The sequence below is a fragment of the Tachysurus vachellii genome, chromosome 17 (assembly GCF_030014155.1).
Source record: "Tachysurus vachellii isolate PV-2020 chromosome 17, HZAU_Pvac_v1, whole genome shotgun sequence".
NCBI classification, from domain to species: Eukaryota; Metazoa; Chordata; class Actinopteri; order Siluriformes; family Bagridae; genus Tachysurus; species Tachysurus vachellii.
In genome coordinates this window covers 1,909,676-1,923,588 of record NC_083476.1, presented here as the reverse complement: position 1 = coordinate 1,923,588, position 13,913 = coordinate 1,909,676, and the positions used below count along the sequence as shown (strand labels likewise).

Genomic DNA, 13,913 nt, shown 5'->3' with positions numbered 1-13,913 from the left:
CTGCATGCTGAGATTTATAGCGCTGTAGCTTCGTCTCTCACACTCTCTGCAGAACTCTCCTAATGAATGGGTGTGTGTGTGTATGTGTGTGTGTGTGTGTGTGTGTGTGAGAGAGGGAGAGAGTGCGTGATTGATACTGGTCAGCTCCACCATGCGGAAATTGATCCAATGCAGCTCCAATCAGGCCAAGGCTCCCTGGTCAACCCATTGCCTAGCAACCACACTTCTCCTCGTCCAGCATGAGCAACCTGTACCACCCCCACACCCGCTTTACACACACACACACATACACACACACACACACACACACACACACACACACACACACAATGCACAGATATGTAGCTCTCTAAGCCACTGACCTCTAGGCCATACATCAAAAGCCCCAGGACCGTGTCCTCTCCTAACGCTGCTATTCATCTTACCCACATCCCGTCAAAATGGCCACCGTTTAGCCTGAACATGACTCAGACTCAAGGCCTCATCCTGTGCCGCAATGCCCCATAGCTCATACCATATTTACCCCCTCTCTCTCTTTCTCTCTTTCTCTCTTTAGAGAAGATTGATGCTTGCTCTTTTTTGCAGCTACCTGCTGTCACCAATGTGTTTCCTCAGCTATAATGAACTTCCAGAGGTCAAAGAGGTTGGAAAGAAGGTGTGAAACAAACACGTTACTTTAGACATAGAAACAAAATTTTAAATCTCTTAATCATCCACTCACATCTGTATATGGATATTTTTTTCATACCAGTGTTTGTCCGTTTGTTTTGGGTCACTGATAACAATGATTTTGTGTAGATGTAAATGTTCCATGGTTATTAGTATTGGTTTTTCCTACTTGATCCTATTTGTTAGCTGCGTCATTTTACTTTTGGAGATTTTGATGGTAAATAATGGTGTTTGGTGGTGGTTGTTGGGTAAATAATGAGCTTTTATAGAGAATGTTGGTGTTTAATGGTGATTGTTAGGGTTTAATGGAGAAGGTTGGTGTTGAATAATGGTGTTTGATGGAAAATGTTGGTGTTTGATAGTGCATGTTGGGTTTGGTTAAGAATTATGCGTTTGATGGAAAATGCTGGAGTTGATGGTGAATGTTGTTGATGGAGAATGTTGGTGTTTGATGGAGAATGTTGGTGTTGAATAATGGTGTTTGATGGAGAATGTTGGTGTTTGATGGTGCATGTTGGGATTTGGTGATGAATTATGGGATTGACAGAAAATGCTGGAGTTGATGGTGAATGTCGTTAATGGAGAATGTTGGTGTTTGATGGAGAATGTTGGTGTTTGATGGAGAATGTTGGTGTTGAATAATGGTGTTTGATGGAGAATGTTGGTGTTTGATGGTGCATGTTGGGATTTGGTGATGAATTATGGGTTTGACAGAAAATGCTGGAGTTGATGGTGAATGTCGTTGATGGAGAATGTTGGTGTTTGATGGAGAATGTTGGTGTTTGATGGTGCATGTTGGGATTTGGTGATGAATTATGGGTTTGATGAGAATGTTGGTCTTTAATGGAGACTGGTGGTTTTGATGGAAAATGCTGGAGTTGATGGTGAATGTTGTTAATCTAGAATATTGGTGTTTGATGGTGCATGTTGGGATTTGGTTAAGAATTATGGGTTTGATGGAAAATGCTGGAGTTGATGGTGAATGTTGTTGATGGAGAATGTTGGTGTTTGGTGGAGAATGTTGGTGTTTGATGGAGAATGTTGGGATTTGATAGTGGATGTTTGCCAACAACAAACTAAGAACTTTTTTCTGCTCGGTTTGAAGCTTTCAGCATTATGACACACTTACACACTCACTAAGCTGTCACGCCTACGTGAAATTGTTTTCGTGTTTGCATACGGATGGAGAAATGTTCTGAATAATACCAGTGTACGTGGACAGGGCCATAATTTCATGCTCCTTTGAAGCTAAACTTCATTTGCTCATGCAAAAGCTTGATGCCTGATGACATCTGGTGATTAACTGAGTATTTATCAGTCCATCGGTGGTGGACCTCAATGTTTAAATAATACTTCTGAGGTTCTTATAAAGGGCCGTGAACGTATTGTCTTTAACCTGTGATATCAGAGAGCTACAGTAAATATGCTGATGTTAAAGAACAACAAAGCTCTGTGTGTGTGGAAAGCTTAATCAGAGCTAACACCCCTGATGATCTACATTCATTCATCCATTCATTTTCTACCGCTTATCCGAACTACCTTGGGTCACGGGGAGCCTGTGCCTATCTCAGGCGTCATCGGGCATCAAGGCAGGATACACCCTGGACGGAGTGCCAACCCATCACAGGGCACACACACACACTCTCATTCACTCACGCACTCACACACTACGGACAATTTTCCAGAGATGCCAATCAACCTACCATGCATGTCTTTGGACTGGGGGAGGAAACCGGAGTACCCGGAGGAAACCCCCGAGGCACGGGGAGAACATGCAAACTCCACACACACAAGGCAGAGGCGGGAATCGAACCCCCAACCCTGGAGGTGTGAGGCGAACGTGCTAATCACTAAGCCACCGTACCTTCCACCTGATGATCTACAACCGAAATTTACTTTTCAATTCTGATTTGGTCAGAAAATTAATTTAATCTAACAGAAGCTCAAATAAATGCTTTTTTATTAAACTTTACTTACTTTAGTTTACCTTCATTTATTTATTGTCCACACTGATTGTAACTAGAAGTCGATTAGTTTATTTTCTGTAAACTGTAAAGTAAACTGCTATTAGCGGTGAGCACAGAAAAACTCAGATCTACTTAAAAAACTCACACAACCTCTTCAAAATGACACGTCAAAAAAACAGTCTCATGTGATTAGTCTGGTTTTTGGCCGAAACGTTCCTTGGCCAGGTCATTAACCTAAATGGGCTAATGGGAGATTCATTGGGATTTGATTGGCTTGCGTTCTTCCGGCCCATTAAGCAGAGGGAGAGAGAATCTGACAGATCCCTCCAAGCATGGCCGACCGTTAATGCAGCTACACAACAACTCACTGAACACAGCAGCAAAATGCGCCTCTCTTTGTCTCCTCTAATTATTATTATTGATGTTGTTAACTCTACCATTGCAGTAAGATTGTTAATTACACGTAAAAGCTTTTGTTAAAACTGGACACTTCAACACTGTATGCTACCACAGGGCAGTAATATTAATCAAGTGACTTGATGTGTGACTGATCGACGTGGAGCAGAAAGACTGACCCTCTACAGAGAGTCTTAGTTTAGAGACTACACCAAACACCTGAAATGAGGCTTGTCGGTGTTTTTTCAGTGTAAATCCTGGCTAACAAAGTACGACACACAGTGGAAACGAGTCATCGAGACATTATTGTAGAAATTCAGTGTTTTGTTTGGAAGACATTCAGTAAAATGTGCCATTTCTGAGACTCCACAATGTACTTTCCTTTTTTTTCCCCACATCATTTCATTTGACTTGTTGCTGCTTTTACTCAAATAAAGTGTTTTATTTTTGCAAGTAATTGTTTTGTTCAGTGAAGAATGTTGAACTTTTTTTTTTAATGTTAGTGTTTGTGTATAAATGTGTTAAGGAATGTTGGTTTGAGGTGGTGTAGGTGCTTATCCTGTAGATAATGTGTTTAATGGTAAATAATGGTGTTTGGTGGTGATTGTTGGATTTTGATGGAGAATTAGGAGCTTATATAGAGAATGTTGGTGTTTCATAGTAATTGTTAGGGTTTGATGGAGAATGTTGGTGTTTGGTGGAGAATGCTGGTGTTTTATGGGACATCTTGGTGTTGATGGAGAATTTTGGTGTTGATGGAGAATGTTGGTGTTTGGTGGTGGATGTTGGTGTTGATGGAGAATGTTGGTGTATGGTGGTGGATGTTGGTGTTGATGGTGAATGTTGGTGTTGGTTAATGCAAAGCATGCAACCAGTGCTTCCGGTGCTTCGATTTCACCGATTTCTTCATTCCTCCAGATTCAGCCCAGGTCGAGTCTCCTTTAAATATCCACCGGAGTGCATTAATTAAACCCGAAAAGCTCGTGCATTCCCCCTGAGTACTATTTCTCACCGAAGATCCGGGATGGCAGCTCGTTGCACGAGCTCATACCGAGAGGGAGCGAGAGGAGAGCACGAGCATCTCTCCGCCGCAGCATCGCCTCCATTGCGATCACGTCCGTCATCCTGCGTGCTGGGTTTCCCGTAGACTTGCGCGCACGCGAGCTTGTGGAGGTTGTTGTCTTGATTTGACTTGTTTTGTTTATGGTTTTGTCTTTGTTTTTGTTTTTGTTTTGCATATGAATGCATGCATTCGCGTCGTCGCGTTCATCTTTCGGCATCTTGGTTTTTTTTTACGCGCCGCCGGGGAATGCGAGCGAGGCATCATGGTGCGCATCCTCAGCGCCCTCGGCTTGGTCATGTTCAGCGTGGCTCTGCTCATCCTCTCTCTCATCAGCTACGTGTCCATAAAGAAGGACGCCATCTTCACGGGCCCCAAATACCCGAGCGGCGGCGGCGGGCCGCGGATGTACATGTTTCACACGGGCTTCAGGTGAGTGATGACGGACCGCGGCCATGCGTAAACGCGCACAGTGCTCAAGTACACCTTATGACATGAATGAAACCTTATTGCTGTCTTACATCAACATCACAAATATCAACATTGCTACGTCTCTGGATTTTGTGCTATTTTTAGATCATGAATACCTGTCCAATTTTTTTTTGTATGCTGTATGACACAATAGAAACCACGATTTTTACCTAAAATGCATGACTGCTAATGACACAAACAGAGATTTTTTTTTAAAGGGCCTCAGGATTTCGGTACAATAACCAGCCTTGTCACTGCGCATGCGCACTAACGCACCCGAAAAGAAGCATAGCAATGACGAAGCAGCTCATAGAGCAAATGCTAAAAATAAAAAAGGCTCGTGCAGAGAGGGACTTATCACGTTTCATAGCAAGAAGAATTTATATAGAGTTTATATTGTATAGGTGTTATACAGTAGCGCATAACACTTGTGCGCAACAAACCAACAAAGAAACACAAATTGGAAACCATAGTGTCAAATCCATCCGACTTTTACTGTGTTACAACGAACATGTGAACATTCTGTACAGTTTCTAGTTTAAGTAAAATTGTTAGATAAAAAGTGAAGTGATTTATTGCATCGATACTTATTTAGATACTTTAAGTATTTATCTGTCACCATAAACATTGTAGACGCTGGACTATAGGACTATAAGGACCACCGACGGACTCAAAAAGTACTTAAGGATCATGCAAGTTTCCAGTTGAAAAAAACAAACAGACTTGGTGGTAGCACCCGAGTGATAAGGATGATAAGAGTACAGCTTGAGGCCTTTAATTCTGAGACTGAATTCAATCTGCTCAACAATTACGATTATTCATTTGTCGATCTTCATTAAGAACTTTATCCTGGTCACATTTGCAGTGGAACTTATCCCAGGTGCAGTGGGCGTGAGGTGGGAATATACAGTATTCTCAACAGAACGCCAATCCGTACACACACATTCACACACTTATTCACACAGAGGGACATGTTTACTGGGAGGAAAGCACAGGAAACAGGAAACTCATGCCAGACTATACCACTACACCACCATAATTATGATTATATCTGTACTATAAAATGCTGTAGGGCTTTAATCAAGTAATAACAGGAAAACAGACACTACAGATTGCAGTGTATCGATATCAAACAGAAATCCTAGGTACGCTCGAAAGTGTCTCTTAGCTAGAAGGTTGTGAATCTCTTGTGATGTGGCAGCTTGTAAAAGTCGCCTCTCTGATTGAGGCCGGAGTGGAAGCCTGAGGAGCTGTCCTTGGTCCTGATTTACTCAGATGGCAGTTCAATTTCCTACCAATGATCGCCGTGCTTTTTGTTGCGTCCAAGGTTATAAAACGGGAGCCATTTTGCTGAAGCGCATAGGAATTGCTTTCCGGGAGAAAAGGAGTGAGTCAGGGAGGGAGGGATGGAGGGAGGGAAGGAGGACCGGAGGGAGGGAAGGTAAGAAGGAGGCTTGGACCATCTGCTGTCGCAGTAGGGTGATTTGTCGACCGCACTGTGACTTGCTTTTTAGTTAAAGCTTATGAACTTCAAGAACGATGACTTTCAGAAATCGTATACTCACAGCAGAACGCAAATCGCCTCGAACAGCAGCACAACATTTAGTTTAGTCATGCTTTCTCTCACGTAGCCATCTGCATCTGACGTTTCCCTTTTTTTCTTTGAGCCAGTCCAGAGACAGCCACCCTGAGCTTAATAACCTTACTAATAAACCAGTTCAAGCGCTTAACGAGTCAGGCTGAGTAACTGACCAGGTCTGAAGTCTAAAAAGAGGCAGTTTAATTAGAGTAGCCATCGACTGCCCGAGGCAGGGGGGATTGGTGCTGGGGCCGATGGGGTGGCATTGATCCGAGCTACTTTCAGCAGCTGCCACCGCTGTGACATCAGGACCGGGTCTTCCTGTGAAATGGAACGGAAACTCTATTTTCCTGTTGCCCCCACTGACCAGCTGCCCCCCTACTTAGACCTCGTTTTTTCATGCTTTTTTCTCTTTATTTCTCTTCTGTAGATCCCAACTGGCAATGAAGTTTCTGGACCCAGCGTTTTCACCCCTGAACAATGCCCTAAATGAGAACCTTCAGGACAATTCATCCAAGTGGAAGTTTAATAAGACGGGCTATTTAGAGCAAAGGTACAGTTATGACTACGACAGCTATGTTGTGTGTTAGTTATTAACACCAACTTTAACACTCACATTCTATATTATAGCATGATAAATCTGATGCTCCAAAGCTTGGAGTAACAAACATGTCCAGTATTTCATTATAAACTGTCTTTTCCATGTCGGTGATTTGAAATGTTTTAATGACAGACAATACAAATTTTTTTTTCCTTAAAGTACAATTATTACATTTAAAGGCTTCATAAGTCTCAGAGGTAAAGCTCTTACTTTAAGTTTATCAAGACTGGACAGATGCTTTGGACTTTCTCTGTAAAATGTCCAGCTCGGTTTTTGTCTTATTTAACTTTTTGTAAAAAAAAAAAAAAAAATTGCTAGCTATTTACTGTTATTGGGGGAATTAAACACATCAGAATGGGTTATAAGGAAATAATCAATAATAATCACACCACCACTCATTATTTTCCTATAACAGTATGTCCTGTCGTGTGTCATTCTTCGCATAACATATTTATCAATTGTTAGAATCATTATAAATCAGTTTAACTCGGTTAATCTTGTGCTTGTTTGTCAAAGAGCTGTAAGAATAATTCTCAGCTTGGACAACTTCCATGTCAGTCAAATGGCCTCTATGAAACTAGCCATTTTTAACTTATATATCAATGCAACACTAGACTTTCTATTGATTGATGGACTTTTGGTTTGTGAGACCAAAGATCCATATTTCTACACAAGTATACACAAAAAATGCAAGAAGTCATGGAGGTATCTGAAAGACGCACCTCTCAGAAAACGTGCAAGAACTTAGCATGCAATATGGTTAAAACTAGACATTTCTTTGTCTGTCTCTTTGAGGCGGACCTTAAAAATCTTACATCAAAGTGTTTCCTTGAGAATCAGAAAGAAAGTTTTTTAGGAATCTTTACAATCCAAAAAAATCTGTGTTGCTATCGATCCAGAGTGTAACCTAATCCAGTGTGATATTAGTGATGTTGTGTGTTTTGCAGTAAAGAGATTGCCCAGTACATTGACGTGCCACGTAACTTCACCCTGACCAAGACCAGCGTGCGTGTGGGTCAGCTGATGCACTACGACTACTCCAGTCATAAATATGTCTTTTCCATTGGTGAGAACTTCCGCTCCCTCTTGCCGGACTCGTCGCCCATCCTTAACAAGCGCTACAACACGTGCGCCGTGGTGGGAAACAGCGGCATCCTGACGGGCAGCCGGTGCGGCGGCGCCATCGATGCCTATGACTTTGTCTTCCGCTGCAACTTCGCACCTACCGAGGTCTTCCGCAAGGACGTGGGCCGCCGCACAAACCTCACGACTTTTAACCCGAGCATTTTGGAGAAGTACTATAACAACCTGCTCACCATTCAAGACAGAAACAACTTCTTCCTGAGCTTGAAGAAGCTGGACGGAGCCATCCTGTGGATTCCAGCCTTTTTCTTCCACACCTCTGCCACGGTCACACGCACGCTGGTGGACTTCTTTGTGGAGCACCGGGGGCAACTACGGGTGCAGCTCGCCTGGCCTGGGAACATCATGCAGTATGTCAACAGGTAGCCAATAATTACACCAAAGTGCATTGTGTTCTTAACTTATATCTCACACACACATTTATAATCTATATCCTGACTTCATACCGTATATTTCTGTAAAGCTGCTTTCTGACAATGTACATTGTTTAAATTGTTATACAAATAATTAGATAAATAGACCAACTAAATGTGACCTAACACAAAAAAACAGGTGAACACAATGTGATAACAAGCCAATGACAGGAAAAGGGTTCTAGACTGATCTAGAACCTAAACACACGTACACACTAAAACATAAACAAAGGCATTGTGTAGCACAAAGAACACAATCAAGCGGATTTATAGTACAGTTTCGTTTATAGATAGAAGGGGCGGGTGATATTATTAAAATACTATTCATATACATAAAGACATATTTATATGATAAACAATATTTATTAATATCTATACATTGCAACAAAAAATAATAATAATAAATATATATGAAAATTTTAATTTGGAGATTTTATTACTAGAAAATGTAATTTTATAAATGTGTTTTAAAAAGCTACAAAAAATTAGGTGCAAAATAAATGTGCATAATAATTAATCATAATAAGTTTAATAATCATTTTTATAATGTACTTGTTATTTTTTTTCCTTGTTTTTTTTTTTACATTTTTAAAAATTATATCTGCGTCATTTATGAAATGTGACATACGGTAAATTCATCGGTTCGATTGTGTGAGAGGAGACAAAGAACATGCGAAGGCAGAAAAGAGACACCAAAAGGGAGAGAGAGAGAGAGAGAGAGAGAGAGAGAGAGAGAGAGAGAGAGAGGAATCGATGGAGAGAATTGAAGAGGCGTTGTTGAATGGAGCCCCGTCAGGGTTTATGAAGAGCGGCTTAAGCATGCTGGCCACCAGATATGCCTCACTGCACTGTAATCTCCTCAATCCCATTAAAGAGGCACAATCACTGCCTTTAAGACGCTCTGATAGGACTAAGACACCCTAAGAGTTTAGTGTTGACTGTAATTTAATAGACATTAGTGCACAAACACTCGTGTCTTTATAAAAGATACTCTGATTTTCATGTAAAAAACAAAAAACAAGAGACAAAATTGAGACAAAAGTCATGAAAAGAAACAAACAGAATTCACTTGTGAATAGTTTTGCTAAGGATCGATGCTTTCCTCTTAAATCTACACTACATTTTTTGTCTGTTTTTCATGTTAAATGAATTCTTTTACATTTTTTTAAAGCCAAATAATGAAACCAGTCTAAAAAAAAAAAAAATTTCTAAAATCCCTTCCTGATAGGGAGCCTGTGCCTATCTCAGGCGTCATCGGGCATCGAGGCAGGATACACCCTGGACGGAGTGCCAACCCATCGCAGGGCACACACACACACACACACTCTCATTCACTCATGCAATCACACACTACGGACAATTTTCCAGAGATGCCAATCAACCTACCATGCATGTCTTTGGACCGGGGGAGGAAACCGGAGTACCCGGAGGAAACCCCCGAGGCACGGGGAGAACATGCAAACTCCACACACACAAGGCGGAGGCGGGAATCAAACCCCCAACCCTGGAGGTGTGAGGTGAACATGCTAACCACTAAGCCACCGTGCCCCCCTGCACTAGTTCATCCCTGTCTATTACTCCTTACTCGTTTTATTGGTTTGGTTTGTTTTAAAGCAAGTTGTCTGTAGCCGTGGACTATCATTAACAGAACACAAACATTGTCACTTATGGACTTTTTCCACACATTGTCCAATATAATGTTGTGAAACATTTGTTTAAACAAAAAAAAGTCTTTGTACTTGTAGTATGCTAGCGTTTGGCTAATCAGATCCTGATGAAGAACCAAAAATCCTGCTCCTGCATATGTGCTGATTTGTTAGAACAAATAAACATCACCATACAATAACACAGACCTCATAAGCTAACCATCTTTTTACAAATTAGCGTTGGTCCGTTTGGCCTCCATGCACTTAGCATCTGTGCAGGATTTCAGTGTTTGTAAATCCCAGATATTTCTTGAACAGCTGTTGTGTTTGCAGGTACTGGAAGACGAAGCAGCTCTCCCCGAAGCGCCTGAGCACAGGGATCCTGATGTTCACTCTGGCCTCGTCCCTGTGCGAGCAGATTCACCTGTACGGCTTCTGGCCTTTCGGCTGGGACCCCAACACAGGCAAGGAGCTGCCCTACCACTATTACGACAAGAAAGGCACCAAGTTCACCACCAAGTGGCAGGAGTCGCACCAGCTGCCCACCGAGTTCAAGCTTCTGTTCAAGATGCACACGGAGGGCGTCCTCAAACTGAGTCTCTCTCACTGCGCATAGAGATCAAAGAGGTCGGAAAGGTCACGGGTCGCGATTTTAAAGTCGGAGGTTTGGACTGTGGGGCTTTTTTTAAGGCACATATCAAACTTTAAATACTTAGAAATGCTAGCATCGATGACGTTAAGTGCCAATCAACAACATTCAGCCTAATTTTAGGATGCAGCTTTTACAAACAGCGTCCTGACTTGTACAGGAAGCTTGTTAGCCGTGCTGCGTGTTAGCAAACGCAGACCTACAGTAATCCGGGGTTCCTTCTCTCAGCTTGTGTGTTCGCATCTGACTCAACCCAGAAATAAACTGAACCAGGACTTTTGAAAATGTGTTCTCACCGATCCAAGGACAGCTCAGAACAGATACGCCATGACGAGAGACATTTCAAGAGAGACATTCCTGTTCGCTTTAAAGGCTAATATAATTAATAAAAATGAAACGTTACTATAACGTCGGTGAACAGGGAGCGAAGCGTTATTCACCATCGAGCGTTAACGAACACTAAAGGTGACGACGCTTAACGGGATTAGTTTTGTGTTCTCGAGATTGTTTTATCAGAATGTAATAAACGAATGTAATCATGTCATAGTCATTTCAGTGGTCCGACGAACGACGCGTAGATTCTCATCTATACACCGGATACGTGAACGTCATCCCTATATAAACACGATCTCACGTATAGACTAGACGTGTGTGATAACTGAATGTTTAGAGTTATTATTGAGTTTACTAGGCTTCGTAGTGTCCATGCTGACAGGGATAAACACATTTGACTGGACAGCTGTCCTGTCAATCAATCATAAATGCAGGGAAAACCCTAACTGGACCATTCAGTACAGGTTCTAGGTTTATTTAAAGGAGCAATCTGTAAATCTTAGATCTATCTCCTGGCTGCAAGGTGAATTGCAAGTAACTGCAGTGAAAGCACTGACAGGCCTTTTGCTCGTCCCCCCCCCCACTGAGCTCCTCATTATCGCTTTCAAGTTGCCTTTTATTAAGAAAATGGGGCCGAGCTCATTTCAGGGCCAGAAATTTTCAAGCAAAAAGCCTGAAATAAAGACTCTAGTAAGTCATGTTGCACGGCAGTATTTTAAATGACAGTATTTTTCCTAAGAAATCTTTAAATGATTAATAAGTATTAGTGTGTTGAGGAACACCTTTAATTATTACTAACCGCACCTTTAAAATCCAGAATGCAGCATTTTCTTGATCTACAGATAGGATTTGTTCTGTGATCGCTGACTTACTGAAACGTTGCACATTTATGAATGTTGTCAGAACGTGTGTGTGTGTGTGTGTGTGTGTGTGTGTTTGTGTGTGTGTGTGTATCAGTGAGAATTATATATCTGTATGTAAAAAGACGAGAATGTTGACATGTTTGATTCACGGTGAAGCTTCCGAATAAAAGTGGGATAGTTGAGACCTTGGTTTAAAAATCCCCAAGTCTTTCACCGTACACACGTTTAACTGCCGCAGTAATACCAGGCAGATGCACATGGACCCTCTCACCCTGCATCAAGAGGTCAGAGGTTGAGGTTAGAAGGCCACAGGCCAGGATTCTAGGCTTTACAGATGGAGGTGTGGGCAGATTTGGGCTTTTTTTTTTTTTTTTTTACAAGGCATTAAAGCGGCCTGCTGTCTTTGTCTGTGATTTCCCTGCTCTCGTAAATGTCTCAAAGGTCCTTCACTTCTTTAAGCTCTTGTGTGGACGGATTTTAAAACAGAGAGCTGTTTATTCAACTAACAATTGACTTTAAAAAGGCTTTTTTTCCATAGAAGTTTCATCAATCCTCAACTTGCAAAGTCCATTATTTAAACCCATGCAGACTTTTGGGAAACACGCTGATCAAACCCAGATCGGGAAAGTCGGAGTATTAGTCGGAGTATTAGTTGCACAGTGCTAATTTTAGTATTTTCCAGTACTTAGTCATATTGTGTTTCGTCTGCTTATTAAGCGTCCTGCTCTGCGATTTATCATCAGCGTGTTCACATGAAACCGTACGGCGCGGATAAAGCAGCGCTTAACACGGACACAGATACGTTTACTTGACTAAAAAACTTACTCTAAAGGAATTGAAGCAAGGAAAATCTCGTCAGTCCTTCAGAGGAAAATGAAAATGATTTCTGGGAAGGTTTCCAGTACTTTTACATATTTCCCTGAATAAAATTAACGGCGCATGAAAGTTGATTTATTATGCGTGTGTTTTTTTTCTTCCTCATTTGTGCCACTCAACGATAAAGCAATTTAGAAATTGATGATAAATTTATCGAGTCGATCGATAAGACGTGGCAACGAAAGGGAATAAATAGAACAAATGCCACGTAAACGAATCAGCGACTCGATAAATCAACGTTAACAGCCTTTAAATACGGAATGTTTTTCCACAGCACCGTCAAATTCTCCATTATCTTTGCTTACAGGATGTTAATTCATTTTCTAGAACAGCAGCTCTGACAATCTGACGTTCTGATACATCGTCGTTTCTATAGCAACAGCTCGTTCGGAGGGACGTGTACGTCAGAAACTCAACATAAACGCATTAAACGATTTATACGGACTGAGATGTTTATTATACATTTAGGGAAGGAGTCTCCAGTGTCAGCGCTTTGGTAAAGCGGCGCGGTTTCGGAGGAGTTCATAAAATATATATATATTTATTTCTAACTCATCACTGGTTATTTTCTTATGACATCACGACACATACAGAGGTGAAGAAAAATGAAGAAAACGATCATAAAATTGAAAACGATTTTGTTTTCACGTGATGCGACAGCTGATGAGAAAAAAAGACATTTTCATCTAGCCTTCATTATTTATATGAGTTTTAATAATCACACACACTGTCAATTACTTTATTCAATAACAAAACTAATAATATTTGTAGATTTTTTTTAAAACAGTTCATTAAAACTAATAATTTTGATGCAATTTAAAATGTTTTTCTTTTCTGTATTAGTTTTTTTATCCTATTTCATTTCATTTCAGATTTAAGGGGGGTCACGGTGGCTTAGTGGTTAGCACGTTCGTCTCACACCTCCAGGGTTGGGGGTTCGATTCCCGCCTCCGCCTTGTGTGTGTGGAGTTTGCATGTTCTCCCCGTGCCTCGGGGGTTTCCTCCGGGTACTCCGGTTTCCTCCCCCGGTCCAAAGACATGCATGGTAGGTTGATTGGCATCTCTGGAAAATTGTCCGTAGTGTGTGATTGCGTGAGTGAATGAGAGTGTGTGTGTGCCCTGTGATGGGTTGGCACTCCGTCCAGGGTGTATCCTGCCTTGATGCCCGATGAGGCCTGAGATAGGCACAGGCTCCCCGTGACCCGAGGTAGTTCGGATAAGCGGTAGAAGATGAATGAATGAATGTT

At 41.5% G+C, this 13,913-nt stretch overlaps 1 protein-coding gene across 1 annotated transcript; it reads left to right on the top strand.

Moving 5' to 3' along the window:
- Positions 1-3,987: 3,987 nt before the first annotated feature.
- Positions 3,988-12,353, top strand: st8sia3 (ST8 alpha-N-acetyl-neuraminide alpha-2,8-sialyltransferase 3). Its single transcript, XM_060890944.1, has 4 exons — positions 3,988-4,524; positions 6,573-6,695; positions 7,691-8,248; positions 10,279-12,353. Exons 1-4 carry the CDS (start codon positions 4,271-4,273, stop codon positions 10,559-10,561), a joined length of 1,218 nt encoding a protein of 405 aa, XP_060746927.1. The 5' UTR covers positions 3,988-4,270; the 3' UTR covers positions 10,562-12,353.
- The last annotated feature ends 1,560 nt before the right edge of the window (positions 12,354-13,913 follow it).